Source organism: Porcisia hertigi, chromosome 24, assembly GCF_017918235.1.
Source record: "Porcisia hertigi strain C119 chromosome 24, whole genome shotgun sequence".
NCBI classification, from domain to species: Eukaryota; Euglenozoa; class Kinetoplastea; order Trypanosomatida; family Trypanosomatidae; genus Porcisia; species Porcisia hertigi.
Window position 1 is genome coordinate 182,796 of NC_090583.1, and position 21,939 is coordinate 204,734.

Here is a 21,939-nt window from a genome sequence, read left to right on the forward strand (position 1 = left end):
ACCCCCCCCCCTCTCCCATCCCCCCCAACTCCCACTTCACCTCCCGCCTCGCCCTAACAGCCTGGACGCGCTGCTCAGCACTGCTGATCCTGGAAAAATTGGTTTGCCTGCCTGGTATGCCCTCGGCTGCACATCTCCCCGTTCAAGAAAACACACACATGCACACGCGTCTTCGTGCCACTCACGCACTTCTTTATATCGCTGACTGTGCTCGCTATGCTACCTTTCCTCCTCCTCTCCTCCCTCGCCACCACTGCCACGAGTTATATGAGAATACGAACTACATGCATACAAGCGCTGGTCGAAAGATAACGTTTACACACGCACCGCACACACACACACACACAAGCCACGGGTTACTTACTTTAACGCACCCCCCCCAAAAAAAAAAAAAAACTTACTCACCAACATCTCTCCCCCCCCCCCCATTTGAACAAGATCCCACCGGCAATCAATTCTTCCTCAGCTGACGCACTAAACTTCGTCTTTACAGAAATCGTCCTCCTTCTTTTTTTTTCTTCCTCCTCCTCGCCCCCCCCCCTTCCCTTCCCTTCCCTTCCCTCTCTGAGTGACAGCCATGAGTGGCGCTGTGACTTCGTTTTTTAAGCGGGGCTGGCAGTCCGTCAAGGAAGAAGTGCAGAGCACCTTCGAGAATATCCGAGACACCAAATTTAACATCGCTTTCCTCTTCGCTGTGCTCTGCATTTTCTTTGTCATTGTGGGCAATGTAATTATTTTGATCGCATACAACTTCTGGATCGCGCAGTTCCCTTCGGATTCAACGGGGCTCAACACCAAGCAGATCGCCATCCAGGTGGTCACAATGTTGTTTCTTGTATTTCCCTTTGCTCTTCTGTGTGTTGCCTTCACTATCGTTTACAGCCCAAGGCCACTCTGGCGCGTGTTGACGGATCGAAACCGTGTCAGGGGGCCCTGGTACCGCTTTTTCCTCATCTTCGCCTCGGGTGCGACGAACAGTATCAGCAGCATTATTGCCCTTTACGCAATGACACACACACCCGAGTTCATTCAAGCAGTGCTGCTGTGCTGCATTCCGTTCAGTGCGCAGGCGTGGACGGTCATCTTCATTCCCATCGAACGCGAGCGCGATTACCTCTCCCTGACATTCATTGTGTCGATATTGTTGTTCGTGGCGGGCATTCTGCTCTCGAGTTTCTCAGCGTTCCTACACCCGAACACGAACGGCGAGAAGGCCTTGTGGGCCTGGGCGCTCCTCTACCTTGTGAGCACCATCATCTTCGGGTTGTGGTGTGTGGCTCAGCGGTTGTATCTGGACTCTGTAGTGCTGACGGCGCCACTGGATGCGAGGGGCGCGGCGATAGCACACAACAGCGAGGTGGACACATCCGCCACGCCCTTGGAGCATAACGACTCCGTCACGGGTGCGACCTTTTCCGGAGAGGACCCCTCCATTCGCCATACCAACGACGGCGGCGACAAGCTGCTGCTGTCGTCCTCCGAAGAGTTGCTGGCGAGGCGGCAGTGGGGCAAGCAGAATGTCGACGATAACGCGGCAAAGATGGTGTTGCTTGTGGTGGGACTCTTTTTTCAGCTGCTGATCTCCTTCGCGGCGTTCCCGGTGGACGCGACTCCGTTCCTCGGCTCCTCCACATCGGCGCCGCACGCGTGGGAAGGCTTCCGCAACTCCATAAACTTTATCTTCAGCTCTTGGCTTCATGTGCGCTACGGACTACTTGTCACCCTGGGCTTCGCAATGAGCTTTGTTGGGTGCACATACCTCAACGAGCAAAGCCCGACGCTGGCCTCGGTGGTGTTGCAGCTCGCCGGACCCATCACATCGCTGGTCATCATCATAATCCCGCAGTGGAACGTCTTCCAGGACAGCATCAGTGTGGGAGAGAAGGTCGGCGGGGTCATCCTGCTCCTCTTAGCGACGCTTCTCTACAACCTGTGGGACCAGCAGTCGCTGCGTGTTCTGCGGGCGAAGGCAAAAAAGGCGACGTACCAGAGCGAGCCCACTGTGCCTGCATTGTGAAGTAACCCTATATGTGTATGTGGTTGTCGATTTAAGAAACACGACGAAGGCGATGGAGGAGTGGCTCAGAGGAGGAGGGGGGGAGGGCGGTTCCACCTCATGAGGTGATGTACACCACCACACTTCACTCCATACTTTCCCGCTACTCGAGAGGAGAGAGGGAGAGGGAGGGAGGGAGGGAGGGGACGTCTTACGCGCCACTTGTGATTTGGTTATTTTCCCATCCGCCCTTTTTTTTGTTTTTCATTGCGCAAGTCCCTCTGAATGGCTGGAGAGACCACACACCCCAGCGTGGCGGGGGGGGGCGAATCGGGGGGCTGTCAAGTGCCCATTTTTCAGGGAAACCGGGCAGCCGACACACACACACACATGCACACACACCGTCAATGTCAGAACCAACGCCTTACAGCGGTAGAATTCAAGTGACACTACAATGCAGAAAAGCCAGGGTGGCTTTGTGGATGTCAGCAGTGAATCCCTCGGCTGTCGTCGCTTCAGGGCGATCTGACAGTAAACACAGTCGCGCCATCCACGCGATTAGCTAAATATCACATTTTTTTTTCCGTGTGTGTGTGTGTGTGTGTATACGAATGCATCCCGCCCGACCCTCGCTGCCTGTTGGCCAAGTGGGGGGAAGAGAGAGAGAGAGAGTTGCGCCAACCCTGAGGAACGCACCCGATGACGACAAGCACGATTTGGAGTAGCGCTGTGCAGCAACGTGCCGAGGAGGAGTAACCAGAGTTTGGGGGGCCAAGCTCTTTTTTTTTTTTTGGGGGGGGGGGGGAAGTAACTCAGTCTGCCCCCCCCCCCCCCCTGCCGCAAACGCGCATGTCAGCAGCCGCCTACCAACGCCACACTGCGCAATGACGCCGCGATGAGTAGTGTAGTGCTGAGCTCACGCTGTATTGAAAGAATGGACACATATAAAATACTTATATTTTTTTTTCCAAAGGAGAAACCGCTCACCTGTCGGACCTTGACAACGCCGACCATCGAGCCGCGGTATTAAGTTGTAGTAGTATATGCGGAGAAGCCAAGGACATACAGCGTGCCCTCGAGTGGGGGGAGGGAGGGGGGGGGTGCTGATTCGGTACACGTTCCTGGTCACCTTCATTCTCACTCTCACACTCACTCTCTCCTCCCCATCACCACCCCTGACTCTCCCCTCATCCTCCCACTTTGCTACGACGTCGCTTCTCTGCAACTGTCCCTCCGCCGAGACCACCCTACAAAAAAAAAACGCGCTGTGGTCTTTCCTCCCTCCCCCTGGAGAGTGAAGGCACGGCAGTGCAAAAAGCACGAGAGTTGAGGCAGCAGCCCGCAACACTTATCCGTCATTTTTTAAAAGGGAAAGAGGGAGGGAGGTGAATACTTTTGGGAGGATTGTTGTTGTTCAGGAGGTGTTCACTCAGAAAGGCCAAGAGAGAGAGAGAGACGCACACACACACACGTACATTGATATAAAGCAGCGAAGAAAACGGTAAAGAAAAAAAGGCTTCGGCTGCTATAAACTGAACTAGCGCACGCGCGCACACACACCGACGCCTCAGCGTGCACCGCGCTGTGGGCACAATGTCAGCTGATCATGACCTCAAGCGGCCTCGGGAAAAATATACAGTGAACCAGGTGCACCCGCTCCTGTCAGCAAAGGGCGTGGACGCTTCCACTCAGGAGCAGGCGCTGCGCTTCATCTCCCAGATAGAAGCGGGCGAACTCCTCGAACATGACCGCGACACAACCGAGGCGGTCATGACAGGCGCCGATGAGTCCGCGCAGTGGGCATACGGCAGCGAGTACTACCTTTGCTATAACGGCAACAATGACAAGGAACACACCTCAGGTAATGCGGCGGCGGCACGAGAAGGCGGCAGCGACGGTCAAGCAGGCAAGGCTCGCAAAATCGTGGTCAACTTTACTATGGCCCTTCCCTCTTTCTTCTTTTCTGGCCACGACTTCGAGACAAGCACGCGCTCCGGCACGGCAGCAGCAACCGCACGAGAGCACGACGTCGACGACGACGGTGGTGGTGGTGGTGGTGTAGACGTCGACAGACGCGGTGAACTTTTCACCTCCCGCTTCCTGCACGAGGCTTTGCGGACAACCGATGTCGACATCATCGTACCGGTTGTTAGCCACTCATGCAGTCTTGCTGTGAGCGCCTTGAAGGGTAGTCAGGCCCTCCTGGAACTCAAGCGGCTGATGGATCGAGAACGCACAAACCGCGACGTTATGGACACTTCCAAATCGAGTCTGACGCAGCTCTTGCAGAAGGACGTGTACGGCTGCGTGGTGAAAGCAGACGCACAGGCGGTGGCGACGGGGAGTAGTGGCTCTCACCCCAATCACGCGCACGGCGGCCGCGTCACCAACCTGGCTGCTGACCATCTAAACGATGGTGACACCGACGTTGGAGAAGCCGAATACCTCCAGCGTCAACTGCGCTTGGAACAGGAGAGGCTCGCTGAAGTGACACGACTTCACGGTGTGCCGGGTGCCTCCCCAAGCACTGCCGCGGCCACTAGAGCTGGTGCGGAGGACTCGCAGTGGGGCAGCGGCCAGGAAAAGCGCCGGCAGCGCAAGGAGCAGCAACTCTCTCTCATCGAGGAGCGCAAGGCACAGATGGAGACGCTCGCCGACAAACCTGCTGAAGTGGAGCGCCGAGACGCCATGCGCCGCCAGCGCGAATCGCTGCCAATTTACGACTGCAAAGAAGAGCTCCTGCGCTACATCGGTGAGAACGCCGTCACAGTGGTCGTTGGCGAGACCGGCAGCGGCAAAACAACTCAGCTCGTCCAGTACCTCCATCAGCGCGGCTACGCACGGCAGGGAAAAATAATTGGGTGCACGCAGCCGCGCCGACTCGCTGCAATCGGAGTGGCGCGTCGTGTCAGCGACGAGATGGGCTGCGCGCTCGGCACCACGGTGGGCTACTCGATCCACCTCGATGATACCACCACAGCAGAAACGCACGTGAAGTTCATGACAGACGGTGTGCTTCTCCGCGAGACCGTCAACGACCCGTCACTCGACAAGTACAGCGTTGTGATGCTGGACGAAGCTCACGAGCGCTCAGTCGACACCGATGTGCTGATGGGCGTTTTGAAGCTCGCCCTGCGCCGCCGTGGCGATTTGAAACTAATCGTCACATCTGCCACGATGGACGTCCGCAAGTTCTCCGCCTTCTTCGGCAACGCGCCGTGCTACGAAATTCCAGGTCAGACGTTCCCGGTCAAGATTCACTACAGCCCAACGCCGATCGTCGACTATGTGATCGAGGCCGTGTTTCGTGTGTGCCAGCTGCACCTGCAGATGCCGTTGGAGGGCAAACACGACATCCTCGTATTCATGACAGGGCGGGAGGACGTCTATGGCACATGCGAGTTGATCCGCCGTCGGCTGACGGAGCTCAGCCCACAGCACCTTAGTACTCTCCTCATTATCCCGTGTCTCTCAGAGGCGACCTCGGCCTCGACCTCGGAGTTTGGGCTTCTCGAGGCCACGCCACCCGGCATGCGCAAGGTGGTAGTCGCAACCAACGTCGCCGAGACATCGCTGACAATTGATGGCGTGCGCTACGTCGTGGACTGCGGATTTATGAAAACAAACGTCTATCGGCCGACAATTGGGATGAACACGCTTCAGCGGTATCCCACCTCGCAGGCGCAGGCGGGCCAGCGCAAAGGTCGCGCCGGTCGCACCACCGAAGGGACGTGCTACCGCCTCTACACAGAGGAGCAGTACGCAAAAGAGATGCTGCCGAACAGCGTACCCGAAATACAGCGTAGCAGTGTGGACAGTGTGGTGCTGCTGCTAAAGAGCATCGGGATCCAAAGCCTTCGTGACTTCGACTTCATGGACGCACCGCCAGCAGCCAACGTGCGAAATAGCATGTTTCACTTGTGGGTGCTCGATTTCCTTGACGACTCCGGCGCAATCACAGAGCAGGGCCAGAAGGCGCTGGAGTTCCCGATATCCCCTGTTCTGGCGAAGCTCTTGTTGGAGAGCGCCAAGGTGGGATGCACATTGGAGATGGCCCGCGTCGTTGCCATGATCTCCGCTGACCCAAAGAATTTGTTTGAGCTCCCAAAGGGCCGTGAGAAGGTGGCACAACAACACCACAGCCGCTTCTACGCTAATGACTCAGACCACCTGACGCTGCTGCACGTCTTCACGCAGTATGTGGAGCATGGCCGGTCACGACAGTGGGCACAGGACCACTTCCTCCACGCCCCCACACTTGCCAGAGCGAACGACGTGTTTGCACAGCTGATAGAAAAGTTGCGCAAAGTGCATCTGCCCATTCAGTCTTGTGGCCACGAAGCGATTGACAAGGTGCGCTACTGCTTCGCCAAGGCTTTTGCCATGCAGGCAGCGCAACGATCGGATCGGCGCTGGACAGACTATCGCCCACTGCTGAACGCTGGCGTAACGTGCGCGGTGCACCCAGCCTCTGCTGTGCACGCGCGCAGCGAGATGCCAGCCTACATCATCTACAATGATCTGCTGCTCACCCATAAGGAGTACTTGGTGATGGTGACGGCAGTGGAGCCGGAGTGGTTGATCGAGGGCTCACGGGGCATATACGCAATGCGGCACGGGGAAACGACGTCGTCGCTAGCGGCGGGCGCTGCGTCACCTGTGGCGGGTGAAACGCCGACACCCACGTTGTTGCCTTCGTCCCCGACAGCACCCAGCACCAGCAACACGAAAGCCGCGGCGGTGGTGAAGGCACCCGCCAAGAAGGCCACGTTCAACATGATGATCACGAAGCGCCGACCAAACATATGAGCACGGCCTTGGTTCTCGCTCGATTCCCGTGTGTTTTGTGTGCCTGTGGGGGGGGGGAGGTTCATGCGCGTCACGCGAGACAGCAACAGCGGCGAACGGCACCCAGGTAGACGTATGTGTGTGTGTGTGTGTGTGTGTGTGTGTGTCAAGAAGGAAACGAGGAACCTCTTTTCTCTTCCCAACTGTGTCGATACAAATTGTACGCAGCTAGCAGCCAAATAAGCCACGAAAAGATACAACTACCGGGTGAGCCGCAAACATGCACGAGCGCGCGCGCGAACCGGGACACGTTTGCTGGCTCTCATATGCAGCGCTTCCGCGTTTGTGGGGATTGGGGGCGCGGGGGGCGGTACAACCACTTTGTAGGCGGGGAAGAGCGACAACGTGAATCCCTCGACACTCTGCCCTGTTCTGATAACTCCTTCATGTTCACACATCTCAATCGTGGCCTCCTCACATACACACACATCAACCCCCTCTCTCCTCTCGTCCCAGCCGTCTAGCGCTGATGCATGAACACGGGCACCTCCCTCAGCTGTGCAATCCTTCCTCTTCATGCTCTAAGCGCATTTGCATATCGGAGTTTATCTCGGTGCTTGATTATTGGGGAGGGGGTGGCGGCGGACGCGCACGCATGTGAGTGCTTGTCTGCCTGCTGGGGCTCATAAACGCGAAAAGACCGCGCTCACCCTCCCTTTCACACGGCACCACCACCACCACCACCACCACCCTCACTTCTCCTCAGTGTGTGTGTTAATGCGGTTTTGGGGGGTTTTTTCACGCGCTGTGCTGATCTTGTTGTTATTGACGACGCTCTCCTTTACACTGGTCATCTCGTCGTCAACGTTGTTCCTCCCTCTGCGGCGCCCGCCCCTGCCTAGCCGCACCGCGTGTGAAAGAAACAAGGTGCGTGTCAGCGTTCCCAAAGCTGCATTTGGCCTTTGCACGATCGGCTGTTGTTGTTTCCTTGTCGCGTTGGACAGCAGTTCCAAAAAGGCCCGAATGAATATTTTTCGTAGTCTTCAGCATTACTTCGCCGCCGATGGTGTGGGTATCAAGGAGCTGCTGGACACGCGTGTCTACGTTTGGAACATACCGATTGGCAGCACGGTGCTCACCGATAGGAATCTACGCGTCAGTCGCTCGACGACACGAGCCATCGAGTCCACTTGCCGATACCTTGACAATGCAGAAGCGAATCACTACATTATGTTCAACTTCTCGCCGCTCATGATGGAGCTGGTAGAGGGCTGCCATCGCGGCCAGGTGCTCGACTATTCAAAGCAGTCCTTGGAGAACTACAACCTGCTGTTGGAGCTGTGCTTCACAATTCGCAAATGGGTGTACGCCGGCGACCTAGAGGAGGAGTCGCCCATGGCGCCGTCAAAGTCGCGGCTGACCGGTGGTGCAGGGGCGACGAAACAGCACAGGCACACGCACTGCGCCATCTTGGCGTTTCTTGAGGAGGCGCCAGCCGTAGCACACCCAAATTACGCGGCAATGATAGGCGCGTGCTACCTCATCTTTTCGGGCTTCCCCACATACGCCGGCAGCGACACACTTAACTTTGTTGAGGGAGAACTGCGCATCCCTCGCAGCGTGTACCACGCTCCATCGCAGGAGAGCTACACCAACTACTTTCGGCTCCTCTTTGAGATCCCAGTGCTGCCGAATACAAAGCGGCTCATCCTGACCCGTGTCTCATTGCACAACTTGAGCTCCTTGTCGGAGAAGAAGCTTGGCCTACAGCTGGACAGCGCAGATGGCCAACCGCCGCGGCTCTTCAGCGACCCCGAAGCCTGGCGCTGTGACGACCCATCCGCGCTTGAAGTGTACCTTGACCTCAACGAAAGCGTGTTCGGCGATTTCGTGATCAACGTGTTTCTGTACGATGTGCAGCCGATCCACAGCCACAGCGACGCCGCCCGCGGTGGTTTGGAGATGTCGCTCTCTACACTACCAACAAGCAGCGGCCTCCCGGGTGGCTCTCTGCTGTCTTCAGAAGACAGCTCATCGGCTCTCCCGACGGCGTCACTCGAGAAATCACTGCTCGGCGCAGGAGGGGCCTCCTCGTCGCCGACAGCGCGCTCCATCCCGGGAAACTCCAAAGCAAAGAAACTTGTGCGCAAGGAACGGCTGCTCCGTCTCGCCTTCAGCACCATCTTCATTCATCAGATGAAGCATCGGGTACGCGTGCGGGACATGGACGATGCCAAGGCGAACTCATTGCCAGACGACTTTTACGCACAGCTGCACTTCAGCGAGTGCGCTTCAGACGATACGGACGAGGACTACGTGAGACAACTCACCCAACGCATAGAGCAGTCGCCGCGAGGTCAGATGATTGCTTCGCGGCCCGATCCCCGCGACCACTTTGTATACCCGAGCCCCGGTAGGGGTTACCGATCCTCCAGCCGGTACGCCGCCGTCGAGGAGGAGTGCTGTGAGGGCGTCTATTACCGAAGCGACGGGACTCGGCGTGGCAACGCTCTGAGCATGGACTCGCGCGTCCATCAAGAACGGTCGATTCCCCTTAGCGGCGCCATGATGGTGCACCCTCCCACCTCCTTGGAGATGAACAGCGAAGATGAGCGGCGCTTCGATGACGAGGACGACACCGTGGAGGCTGAACCAACGCTGGTGCGGATGCAGCCGAGACCTGGCACCGTCACCCCACCACGCCAGCCCACACCAGAACGCATGTATGGTGGGGGGTACCCGGTCCCCTCTAACAATTGGATGGACATCGAGGAAACACCGCTGACTCCCTCCCCATCCGCGGCACTACCGCCGCCGCCGCCGCGCCTGCCGCCACCACCAGTGAACGGCACTCCACTGAAGCACCTCGACCCCTCTACAATTGCCGAAGGGAACTCGCCACCACCGCGCGCGCCGCCTCCGACAGGATTGCCCCCGCCGCCTCCACTATCCGGTAAGCTGCCTCCACCACCAGCGCCGCCCTCAAAACTCCCGCCACCGCCGCCGCCGCCTCCGGCAGGATTGCCCCCGCCGCCTCCACCACCAGGCAAGCTAGCTCCGCCACCACCACCACCACCACCACCACCACCAAGTTCGAGAGGGGCGCCGGCCGCTCCTCCGCCTCCCCCAGCTGGCGCCCCTGGCATTGCAGCTACTGTTGTGATACCAAAACCGCCGTACGCCGGGCCACGGCTCAAGACGTTCTTCTGGAAGAAGATACCTAAACCGAGTGGCATCTGGGGTGCGTCGGACGTCCAAGACATTCGCCACGCTGTCATCGACGAACCCTTCTTGCTGAAACTCTTTGAGGTAAAGTCTGTCACGCAAACGAATGCAGCCGAAGCAGCAGCTAAAAAGTCGGAGCAAGAGCGCTCCAACCAGCTGTCGAGTAATGTATTCACTGGACAGCAGCTGCTAAACATCGGCATCGCCCTCAAGCGGATACAAGTGCCAGTGGAAGAGCTTTGCAAAGCCCTCATCGCTTGTGACAGAACCGTTCTGACGCCAGAACGGCGAGACGCACTCACGGTGGTTCTGCCCTCACCCGAGGACGTGGCGGCGCTCACTGCCGATCAGAAAGGGGGGCAGGTTGTTTGGACGGACTTGGAGACGTACCTCTACAAAATGGCAACGACTGTGAGGGATCTGCGAGAGCGACTACAGCTCTGGACAGCTGCCGAAGAACTCGAGGACGCCATCCAGTCCATCTCGAATCTGCTAAGCTCTGTCGATGCGGCTGTGTGCGCCATCACGCAGCGCAACGGCCGCTTTGCCCGCCTGATGCGCATGATTCTGGTGTTGGGAAACTACTTGAACAGGGGCACCCAACACTCTGGCGCCGAAGGATTCCGTCTGGAGAGCCTCAGCCAGCTCAATTTCGTGAAGAGCTCCGACGGAAAGAGCACCGTGCTGATGGCGCTTGTCGTGTCCCTCATGGACGCAGATGGTGACAGGCAGTCGCCACAACGCGACACCACCAGTGAACCGGTGAGCAATGCTGACATCGACGACATCAATGACGTCCTGCGCTTTGTAGAGGATGTCAGCTGCCTTCGCGCGGTAGCCAGCAGCCCGCTACAGGACATGGGACAGCAGGTGTCGCAACTGAACTTCACGCTGCAACGCATGCGGCGTATTGTCGAGGAATCCAAGGACACGAAAGCCTGGTACGCCAAGCGACTGCCATCGGTGAAGCCAGAAGAAGGGTCCGATGCTTTGCCGAGGTTACTCGCCACAGCTGTAGACCGCTACTCGTCGACGGTAGGGCAGATCGCATTGAGATTCCAGCAGCTCCGCGATGACGTGTCTGCTATGATGGCGACCTACGGCGAGGACCCTAACGGGGACGAAACCGTTATATGGGGTCACGTGCTGCACTTCAGCAGGGATGTGGAGCAGTGCATAGGAATCGTGAAGTCCGCCCACCTAACGAAGCGGCGCCTCATGGAGAAGCCGGAAAAGACGGAGACAACGGAGAACAATGACAAAGCTTCGACAGCGCCGCCGCCGCCGCCACCACCCCAGACCACTGAGGAACGGACATCAGGGCTGCAAAACGGGGTGGGGCAAATCCGGCTGCCGAAGCTCGTCGACGAAGACGATGACCATGGCTAGGACGTTCAGACAAGTCGAGGGCGGGGGCCGGGGGGGTATAGGAGAAGGAACCAGTGAGTGCACACAGACACTGGAAAGTGAAAGCAGCAAAAAAAGAAGTGCAAACACATATGAACGGGTGACCAAAAAAAAAACGAACAGAGAGAGAAAGGGAGGAAAGGGACAACGCCTGGTGAAGCGCGCACCCACAACCACGAGGCGCACACGCACAGACCGGCCACGTTGGCCGCGTCAAACCGTTCACCCTCTACGCTGTGGCAAAATGTTGTTCACCTTCGTCTTTCATTCCCTCCCCCTCCCTTCCCCATCTCCTCTCCCTCGACCCGCCTGCAACTTTAGGAACTCCGTGGCATTTTGCTTCCCCCCCCCCCCCCCCCCCCCCCAACGCCCACCCCGAAGATTTGCATCAGGACTGCTGCACGCCTCGGGTCACGCCCGCGCGGGGGAGATTGTTTTCAATACGCAGCTCAAGACAGCTCCCTCGAAGAGAGAGAGAGAGAGACGCATGCGATGCCACCTCGTACGGCCCGCAGCCCCAAGAGAGACTCCGTCAGTTTGGCCACCCAGAAGCGTCTCTGTACCACCGCTGCCGCGTTGGCCCCGGCCTCGTCACGGGTGTCGCGGCGCCGCAAGGATGTGGTTCCGCAAGATGCTCCTGAATGGCAGCGGATGGCATTGAAGGCCGCCGCCGCCAAGCTCGGCAAGCGCGGGGGCGGCAGTGACGGCAACAAGGCAAGAACGAAGCGGGGCGACGGCAGCAGCACCGCCTCCGTCGCTGCATCACGGAAGTCCCGGTCCACGACTAAGAAGACAACCCCGAATGGGCGGCTTAAGGGTCTCTCGAGGAAGAGCTCTGGGGCCGGTATCCATGAAAACGAGGCAGCAGCCGCTGCCGCATCGTCGCCAGAAGGGGAGAGGGAAGACGTGGACGGCTCCGCCTCCCACGCCGGAAGTGATGAGAGCGGCGGCGCCAAGGGCGGCAGGGGCATCAAACCTCGCCGCGGCAAAGGTAGGAAAGCCGCAGTGACGCCAGTAGCAAAGAAAAAGCAGCGGGTCTCCGTGGCGGATCTGGTGTGCCGACGCTGCAAACTTCGCATGGATCAATGGTCCTTCTGTGGCCTCTCCGGCGAGGCGCACGCACCGCCAACGCCAGGATCAGCCGCCAAAGATGAGGATGAAAAAACGCCAAGCGAGGCAGCATCGGCGGTCGTGGCGCATTAGGCGATCAACGAGGGACGGACGCGAAACGGAAAAAGTGGAGGAGAAGAGGGTGGGGAAGGGGGACATCACCGGAGAACAAAGGAACGATGTCACCGCTCTCCAAAACACGTAAGGGCGACCTGTATGTATGTGTGTATGTGTACTTGCATGCATGCCAGCCCTCTGATACATGAGCAGCATTCCATCACACACAGCATTTGCGTCACAGCAACTTTGCACCGTACGGCCACTTCCCTCGTTGCCTCCTCCTCCCCGCTCCCCCCAACCACCACCATCACCAAACGTTTTCACTGCGTATATTAACGTTCTACTCCGACCCTTCATCGATGCTGTCGACACATTCGACTACTGGCACTCCCTCGTGCGCTGGGAGGGGGGAGGGCGCGGGCGTGGTGTGCGTCATGCAGTCCAAACCCATCCCAATCGCAACCACCGCTGCGGCACTATAGCGGCTCAGTCTCTTCTTGTCAAGCCCATCACCCGCGTGCTGCACAGCTTCCCTCTTCACTCCCCACCCCTGTGCTTCCACCACTTCGGTCCTTCACCTCTGCTTTGGATGTGATGTATGTCTGCCATTTGTGTGTGTGTGTGTGTGTGTGTGTCTGTCGGTGAAGTAAAACCTAAACCGTCTCGTGGGTGCCGTGATACCGACTCGTTTCCCTCGTTGAAGGTCAGAGGGCAACGGGTGGATACCCCCACCACCGCCACCACACGCCGAAGCGGACGGAACCCCCCCCCCCCCCTTCCCCACCCCCCCGGCCCCCGGCGTGGGCGTCGAGGCATACACACACACACACACACACGCGCATCGGACAAGTGCACACAAACAGCGCTACTCCCACATTACAGGCGCCAGCGCCTTTCTGCTCCACGCCCACAAACACACACACACACACACACACTCACAGAGAGAATAGCGTTTGTTTTCTTCTGTCTTTCTAATTGTGTCTATATCGCCGCCCTCTTATCGAATGATATGTTGACGCGGCACCATGATCACAACGCCTTTCGCAACGTCTACGACTGCCGCGGTGGAAAGCATGATTGCCAACGCCACAAGCACCTCCGCCCCCAGTCCCACTGGGACCCCCTCCCTCGAAACCGCGCCTACACCAAGTAATTGGACAATAGACTCGGCCATTCTGTGGTTGGTGACCGTCTTCTACTTTTCCGTAAGCGCCGCCTCCCTGGCGTACTTCGTATCTCGCTGGCGGCAGCGTGTTTACGGGACCGATCGAGTGCTCCTACGTGGAGGATCCGGGGTGAACGGCGGTGGCGCGGGCTACCACCTGAACGCTTCTCGCGAGGGTCTCCTGGCCTCCATTGCTGCCATGATAGAGCGGGTGACGAGCAGCACCACGCTTTCCGGCGCGGCGGCGTGGCAGCCATCGGAGAGCGCGCAGCACCGCAGCGCCATGCAGAGTACCAGGTCTCTGCAGCGTGGGGGAGGAGCAGCAGGGATGCGCGGACTCGGTCAAAAATGGTTGAAAGGACTCTCGCCACTTTCACAGGGGTCGCAAGCACGCAGGGCCGCGGCGAAGCGAAACACGCAAAAGTTTGGTGACCATCACGAAGGCGAGGTGTTCCCTACCGTGTGGTGCGATGAAGGTGGTGCAGGAGGAACAGACTATGTGGACACCATAGGTTGCAGCGCTGTTCCTCCCTGCAGCATCGCGCCAACCATAGTTGCACGTGAGCAGCAGCAGCAGAGGTGAGAGCTAGAGAAGCACGCGCTTGCCCTTTGTATGCATCACGAAAAGAGAGGGAAGGAGAAGCCACGCAAGCCGTCAGAAAAAAAAAAAGACGGCTTATGTCGAAAACAATAGTACAGGCAATGCCCCCCTTTGGGCAACGGTGCTGGCTGCTTGTGAAAATGGGGGAGGGGGCATACCCCCCAAGCTTTCTTCTTCCCCCTCCCCCTCCCATCTGCGAATGCACTTACTGAAGCTGGTGCGACTCTTTGTACTTGATGAAAAATCTTACTTCTTCAATTGCTTCATCCCGTCTCTGTGCGGCGTGTGTGTGTGCGCGCATGAACAAACGAACAACATGCATATGGAATGGTGAGTGTCAGATCCCTGCCTGAAAGCGAGTCTGTCAAATGGCGCGGTTGACGGCCACCACGCCTGGTACGATGCCTTGGCCTACTGAGGCGCATGGCTGCCGCCACCACCAAACCCCGGTCATTTGTCTACACCCTTCACGATGCGGGCTTACGTGTCGACTCCACTGCTACTCTTCCCACTCACTCACTCACCCGATCTCCCGCCCTTCCTCCAACTCACCCCACCCCACCCCACCCCCTCCCATTACGGTACTCAACTGATCCTTCATTGGACATCATGATGGCCCCTCTCTCTATTTCTTTTAGAATCTACTCGGACTGCAAACCCCATTACAGCCCGCCCTCACAAAATCCTGCACACGCCCACACACACACATACAGGCACACACCCAAGCACGAGGTCGACATGGAGAGCGTCGAGGCTGCGCAAAAAAACGTTGGGCCCCCCCCGGATGCGCAGAGCGTGCCATCGGATGAAGTGCGAAGAACGGTTTCCCTGGCATTATCACCTGAGTCGAGAACACGCAGCTACCCCACCGGCTTGCTGAATGCGACTAAGGGAAACTCCCCCTTCACTGTAGACGACGACAGCGACCCGCTCGCGCTTGTGTACTCGACTCCGGCCAATCAACCGCTGTCGCTTGCTCGGCGCACCTATGGCACCGAATCACTCTTCCAGTACTATGCGCTGCGTGGATACAAGGAGATCGTGGGCGAAGCAGCGTCCCCGGAGACAGCAGAGGCGGTACAGGCCTGTCTGCGGGATGACACGATGGTCGCCGCAGGCAGCGGCATGGCAGCTGTGACGGCGCACCACCGCTTTGGCTCCAAAAGCACCGCGCCATCACGCGATTCCCACGTCATTGACCGGTGCCTTGTCAGCACGGCCGCTGCTGCCACCCCCCCTGCTGTTTCCCTTGTGGCTCTCGGGGCGGAGGGACTGGTCAACAGCGTGGTGCCTCTGTACGTCCCCCTCAGACCGGCACAGGCACAGGACGCCACCTCCCTCTACCGCACCAACCAAGTAAATGAGATGCGCGCGGCTGTAGAGGAGGAGCGCCGTGAACGTCTGCGTCTGGTTCCCGAAGCTGCCGTCTATCTCAGTCGATACTACCCCGAGGGCACCGATATCGCAGGCCGCGTGCAGCTGCCGCCCCCCGTAGAACCTGAGCCTGCGACAAACACCGCTACGCCTACGAGGTCCGGCGGCCGCGCAGGAGGTCCGACCTCCAACACCTCCACCAACGCCCCTACAGTGAGTGCAGGAACGGCAACGCGCAACGCCGCTCACCACTCAGGGACATCGATGCAGACCGCCCCCACTGGGTGTACTCGCTACCCTTCAAACCTCGCCTCCTGCCGCAGCTCCTCCTACCTGAAGAATAACAACTCCCTTTCACCCTCGACCCTCCCGCTGCTGCTTCGTGCGCCGCAGGAAGTGGCCGCCACGATGCAAGCGCAGAAAGAAGAGCGTCGTACACTGGCAGATCACATTGAAGATGCCTTTGTGAACGCCTACCACCTGCGCAATCCATTGGCGGTGGAGCGGCAACGTGAGCGCGAGCGTCAGGCGTCTCAGGCACACAGCTTGAAAGCAGCCGCTGCGCTGCTTGCTGATAAAGGTTCCGGTGCCGCAGCGACCAGGCGCAGCACGCCGGCGGCCTCGAAGAAAACCAGTGGAAAGAAAAAGAAGACTCGGGCGAAAGCAGTGGCGCCGCCAAAACGCGAGGGCGGCGTTCCTGCGAACTTGGATGTGTTCCGCACCTCCCTGCTGCTCACATGTAATGATGAGGGAGCCGTCACCCTGGAGAAGCTGGGTGTACTACTGGCAAACGTCCCGTTTCACGTCGGCACGCCCACTTCAGTCCTGGCGGCCGACTCGACCAGCACGGTCCAACGCCTCTTCTCCATCGTTTACAACAACACGCGTGCGACCAACGCTGGAGACGTCCCTGAAGTGCTGTGCACCGCGACGTCCGCCTCCGGTGCGGGAGCTGGTGATCTGTTATCGCGGATTGGAAATATGATGAGCGACAACTCCGCTTCGAATGTCACCCATGGCCACAGGACCAGCCTCTCGCGCGTCAGCTGCAGCGTTACTGGCACCCGAGGTGGACCTCGCACAAGTATTACGCAGACCACACTGGACCGAGCGAACCACTCGTTCGTGTCCGTCCACTCGCATGCCAGCAACACGAATGCGATGTCAACCACCAAGGGTGTGGGTGATGGTACCGTCACTGCCTCAAACGGAGTTCACTCCCCGTCACTGCACCACCTCACGTCTGCGCTGGGGCACTCGTGGAAGGACACGATTGGATCCGGCGCCAATGGGAAGCAGCCGCTGCCCCTAAAGCTTTCGTCTGATCTAAATGATGGAAAAAAGTGTGTCCTCGTTCTCGAGGTGCTGGACGCGCTGGATGCGCTGCTGAACAGCGTTGATACGAAGCGTGTGGTGCGCTGGGAATGCTTCAACGTGCTGGCGCTTGAGGGGAACGGGTACATTCACAAGTCGCAGCTGGTGAAGCTGCGGCAGCACGCCTACCGCGACGGCTCAGTGGCAGAGGAGCAGGCGGCCGTCACAGCAGCCATGGTAAAAACGCTCAGTGACGTCTTTGCCGTTGTGGCGACAGAGGAGGAGGAGGCCTACCTCAAAGCGAACCGAAAAGGTAAGAAGAAGAAACGCGCGGTAACCCTGGCAGCCCATCAGAGCTCGCCGATCCCGCTGAATGTCATGCGCAAGTCGCACATGGACTATGCGACCTTCTGTCGCTTTTTTGACGAGATGCCGTTAATGGCAGCCGCTTTCGCGCATGTGTGGCTGCCGCTTCTCCTGAGCGGGCACCGGCACACCGTATCGGCGGATGGCTCGGCAGGAGAGCCTTTGGATGCCACTAAATCTTTCACAACCTCAAACCTACAAAACCTGAGGGAGGGAACACCGATACTGGCACCCCCCTCTCCTGGGCCGAGGGCAGACATCGCAGACAATAGGAAGGAAGAGGAGGAGAGCTTCAGTAGCCCTGCATCGCCGCGGAGACCGCCGCGGTGGGTAGCACCGGGCCTAGACGACAATCCTGATGCGCTGCCTCTTGAGGCCTTGGGCAGCACTCCAGATGCTCGACGGGCGGCGGTCCGAAAGTTGGTGATTATCCGGCAGGAACAGCTGCATCAGGCCTGCGACGCTGCTGAAGAGGAAAAACTGTTGATGATGCAGAGCGAGGAGCCCGAGGGTAACGGCGTGTTCGCGGGATCGTAGAATCCCGCGAGGCCTTACCCCCCCCCCCTCCCCCCTTCCAAAAAGAGGGAGGAGGGGGGGAGAAGAGTCACAGACACAAGTTCGGTGCGAGGCGTTTGCATCTTGCCCGACCACACGCAGCAATAACCGATAGGAGTCATCATCTCCCTCTTTGCTGCCTCAACTATTTCTTTCTGCATGAACTCTCGAGTTGCTTCATTTTCAAGGACGTGACCGCCTTGCTATCAGCTAGGTGGCCATGAATGCAGCTCTGTGTTCGCGTTCGGAGCTGGGGTAAGGGGGCTTAGCCACGGACCCCCCCCCTCTCTCTTCTGCCCCCCCCCCTCCCTCCCTCACCGTTTTCATTATGTACACTAGTAGAGGGTGGGAGCTTCAGTGTTTGGCCGTGTGTGTGTATTTGTGTGTTCGCCTCTGGTGGCGATGGGGCGGTTGAACAGTCTGATTGCAACATGTACACTGTCAACGCGGGCCCCTAGCCCTGCTCTCGCGAGACGCCCATAGGCGAATGCGCACGTGTGTGCACCCACACAGGGACAACACCTCTTTTTTTTCCCTCTCCCCGGGGCACACCACGAACCCTCCCTTGCTCCAATGTACATCGTAAATTGTCACACCTACGCAAAGGGTCACTGCAGCGAACCCCCTACACGCAGCAATCAGCGTCGACCGTCGTTTGTGGTTGGGCGTATCTGCCATCGTTGATACCCCCTCCCCTCCCTCGTAGGGGGGAGCGCGAGGGATGCCTATCCAAGCACACTTGTCTTTCGCCGTGCCAACCCTCTCATCACCCTTTTTCCGGCCTCACTCTCTGGGCGACGTCTTGCCTCGTCGAACTCCTCCGTCTGTCCCACCCTTACAACCTTCTCGTCGCTCTCGCAAGTGCTGCATGCCTGGTGGAAACACAAAGAGAGAATGGAAGGAGAGGGAGGGAGGGAAGGGGGGAGGGGGGGGTAACAGGGGCAGAGACACGGGACACGGGGCAAGTAAATACAAAATGAGGGGAAGAATGTGAATGGGTGGAGTTACACACATCGATGCAAATTGGGAATGGAAGTGCAGGACCAACACGATATGCCAACACACTGCCCCTGTACTCTTGGCTTTTTGAACCCGCCATGCAAACGCCAAGAGACAGACGTCGTTTTTTTTTTTCTCCGTCACTCCACAAAACCTACTCCTCGCCCCTCCCCCGTCCCTCTCCTAGTGTGCATGCGCTCTCGCACTCATAGCCACTTACCCCATACCCACGTCGCCACCACCACCACCCGCCGCCGCCACCTCTAATGCGGAGCATGCACACATTTCGCATGTGCACAGGGCAGCACTAGACTATCACCAGCCTTGAGCAGTTGCCCTAATACGACAGCCGCATATACGGTCTGGCAGCGCAGCAACCATCGCCGCAACTGGCGGCGGCGACGCTGTCGCCTATGCGTGAAGCTCGTGCCGAAAGGCGTTCCATGTCCTCGGACGACGACGACGCTGTGGAACGGCCGATACGGCGTAGTCGCGATATGCTCGCCCCCATCCTGTCACCGATCCCCGAGAAGCCAGCCTACGACTCGCACCCTGAAGAAGAGCGAGACAACAAGAATGACTGCATGAGAAGCCTCGACGCGGTACCGGAATGGCGCCGGGAAGAGACGCAAGACTCGCCACGGCGTCCTGCGGTGCTGATGTCTGGAGCAGGAACAACTTCGTTTTCTGAGCACCGCGCAGCAGACAGCTCTCTTACTCTCCCACAAGCTGCCTCGCCGCCGGTCATAGCAGTATCTGCACAAAGCCAAGCACGTGCCGGAGCGAACACGGCCAGTGAAGACCAGCGGGACCTCGAGAAGCTCATCAGTAATGAAGGTCTGATCTCCTCACTGCCCCGGTCCCTTGCTCAGGACGGAAAGCAGCGGCCGCTCTTCGGAGACGTGGTCTACCGTAGTGCGGTAGACAAGGGCGACGACAAGGACTACTCTAAAGCGACGGAGCGCGCACCGCGGCCCGCACACAAGAGCTCTAAACTCGTACACCAACCACCTGACGTAACGGAGACGTGTAGACGTGAGAAAGAAGACAGCGATGGGCATGGCGTGTTCTCGGCTGCCACCGAGCGCCGGCAATCGCAAGAGTCGTCGTGCGCCTGCTGTGTGCGGTGCCAATACCGCCCTCCCGAGGAGCTGATCCGTTACCTGCAGGAAATATCATCGCGCCGCTTTGTTCCCCACCCACACTGTCCGGGGTGTGGCGCTCAACTCGTGCTCAGTGTCAAGGCCACCAGCAGTGACGACGACGACAGCGTTCGTGACGACCCACAGAAACCGCCGCGATATACAGAGCATGTGCATGTGTCTAAGAAGCATCGCTGTGAAAGTCAAAGCGGCTCCGCAGAGCCGACGACCCGTATCGACAGATGCACCGTAGATGCCGCCAGCAGCTTCGTCGGTGACCTGAACCACGAATCGCAGCCACCACGGGGTGTCCCGCCGGAGTCCTCTCGCCCTAAGACCAATACCGCGAAGTGGACGCCCTCCCCAGGTCTTTGTCACTCTGAGGCACCAGTGCCACAGTACGTGGTCGTTGATCATAGCTCCGCCGAACCGAAGCCCACCAATATAATGATGGTGTTTCTGGCCAGGTCACCATACCTCACCCCTGAGTCTCTACCCTGTAGCCTGGAATCTGCCACGAGGGCGCCCGACACATCAAGTAGTCGCCGCAGAAACCGCGGGGTCTCCTCCAGCCTGATTAGCCCAGACAACAGCATTGCCGTTCCGTGGGCGGTAAACGGGTGCATGGCGCTGACCCGGCAGGCTGGCGTGGGCCTTTCGGGGTGTTTTTGCTGCGCCATGCCCCTTGTCCTCTTCCGCGAACGTCAGCAGATACTCCTGCACAAAGTGCGCAGCCGCTATATCTGCTGCGCCGGCGCCTTCCCTTGCTGCGTTCCTCCGGCGTCACTGCGTCCTGAGCTGTACTACACGATGGAACCGCGCTACTTCCACTCGTCGGCTGTCAACGCTGCGGCCAGCCGCTACGGGGGTGACGTCGAAGACGCGAACGCGGAAGTCTCCCGAGAGCGGTACCGCGATGACCTGTATGGTGGGAGTAGTGATGGGGGCCAATCGCGGTTGCCCGAAGCGCGCCTCGACGGAGGTGAACGGTGCTCGTTCGCTGCCTTTCGTTCTGTGAAGGGTATCTCCTCGCCCGCCTCGCTTGTAAACCCCCGGACGGGCCTGCCGCTGATGGGCTGCTACTCGAACTGCACTGTTGACCAAAGTGGTCAGTCGCCCACCTCGGCGTCTTTAATTTGTGAGGAATGCCGTGACTGCGGTGATAGCTGCTGCCTCTATTGCGCTCACCCCACCGCCTACTCTCTGGCCTGCCCTCTGTGCTGTATGTGCTTCGAGGTGACGTTCTGCATGCCGTGCGCACTGTGGGCAAACCGACTCCTGATTCGCCAGCATTATCATCTGACCCCCGACACGGCTATCGATAGCGGGGCCTTGTGGTGTTACACGTCCTGCCTGCGGCACTGCACCTGCACGCAGGTGTACACTGCGGCGACCGCCAGCGCCCCAACACCGAACTCTATTTCGTGCGAGGTGCAGCTTGCCACCACTCTCGCCGCGTGCTTAGCGGCTGTCTTTTGCTTGTGCCCCTGTGCTCCCTGCAGTTTGGCACAGCAGCGAGATCAGATTCTGCGGCTTGGTTATCCGCTTCTCGTTGGAGCACCCTCAGGTATGGAAATGATGTAGTATGGCTCTCGTCCTTCTTCCCTCCCTCCCTCCTCCCCCCCCCCCCGCTTTCCCTCCCTCGTTCCTCGCGTCTCCTATAAATTCACGCTCAACCCCCCGCTCCTCCAAGAAAAAAAAATCCTCATCCCCCCTTTTCCTCGGTGTGTGTGTGTGTCTACGCTCCCCCTGTAGACTGTACCAAGGCACAAAATATCCACTGGATAATGGCACCGTCTTTTTTCTTCGTCAAGCTGATGCCGCTGTCTTTCTATGC

General features: G+C 58.7%; 7 protein-coding genes across 7 annotated transcripts; all 7 read left to right on the forward strand.

Annotated features, from left to right (window-relative positions):
* Positions 1–577: 577 nt before the first annotated feature.
* JKF63_05587 (uncharacterized protein) lies at positions 578–2,017 on the forward strand (the record flags this gene model as incomplete). Its single annotated transcript, XM_067901544.1, has 1 exon — positions 578–2,017. One exon carries the CDS (start codon positions 578–580, stop codon positions 2,015–2,017), a length of 1,440 nt encoding a protein of 479 aa, XP_067756810.1.
* A 1,572-nt stretch (positions 2,018–3,589) lies between these two features.
* JKF63_05588 (uncharacterized protein) lies at positions 3,590–6,805 on the forward strand (the record flags this gene model as incomplete). The annotated part of the gene is made up of 1 exon (XM_067901545.1): positions 3,590–6,805. One exon carries the CDS (start codon positions 3,590–3,592, stop codon positions 6,803–6,805), a length of 3,216 nt encoding a protein of 1,071 aa, XP_067756811.1.
* A 1,002-nt stretch (positions 6,806–7,807) lies between these two features.
* On the forward strand, positions 7,808–11,398 carry JKF63_05589 (uncharacterized protein; the record flags this gene model as incomplete). The annotated part of the gene is made up of 1 exon (XM_067901546.1): positions 7,808–11,398. One exon carries the CDS (start codon positions 7,808–7,810, stop codon positions 11,396–11,398), a length of 3,591 nt encoding a protein of 1,196 aa, XP_067756812.1.
* A 510-nt stretch (positions 11,399–11,908) lies between these two features.
* On the forward strand, positions 11,909–12,619 carry JKF63_05590 (uncharacterized protein; the record flags this gene model as incomplete). The annotated part of the gene is made up of 1 exon (XM_067901547.1): positions 11,909–12,619. One exon carries the CDS (start codon positions 11,909–11,911, stop codon positions 12,617–12,619), a length of 711 nt encoding a protein of 236 aa, XP_067756813.1.
* A 992-nt stretch (positions 12,620–13,611) lies between these two features.
* On the forward strand, positions 13,612–14,334 carry JKF63_05591 (uncharacterized protein; the record flags this gene model as incomplete). The annotated part of the gene is made up of 1 exon (XM_067901548.1): positions 13,612–14,334. The coding sequence occupies one exon, from the start codon at positions 13,612–13,614 to the stop codon at positions 14,332–14,334; it is 723 nt and encodes a 240-aa protein (XP_067756814.1).
* A 756-nt stretch (positions 14,335–15,090) lies between these two features.
* Positions 15,091–17,943, forward strand: JKF63_05592 (uncharacterized protein; the record flags this gene model as incomplete). Its single annotated transcript, XM_067901549.1, has 1 exon — positions 15,091–17,943. The coding sequence occupies one exon, from the start codon at positions 15,091–15,093 to the stop codon at positions 17,941–17,943; it is 2,853 nt and encodes a 950-aa protein (XP_067756815.1).
* A 1,430-nt stretch (positions 17,944–19,373) lies between these two features.
* On the forward strand, positions 19,374–21,686 carry JKF63_05593 (uncharacterized protein; the record flags this gene model as incomplete). The annotated part of the gene is made up of 1 exon (XM_067901550.1): positions 19,374–21,686. One exon carries the CDS (start codon positions 19,374–19,376, stop codon positions 21,684–21,686), a length of 2,313 nt encoding a protein of 770 aa, XP_067756816.1.
* Positions 21,687–21,939: the final 253 nt, after the last annotated feature.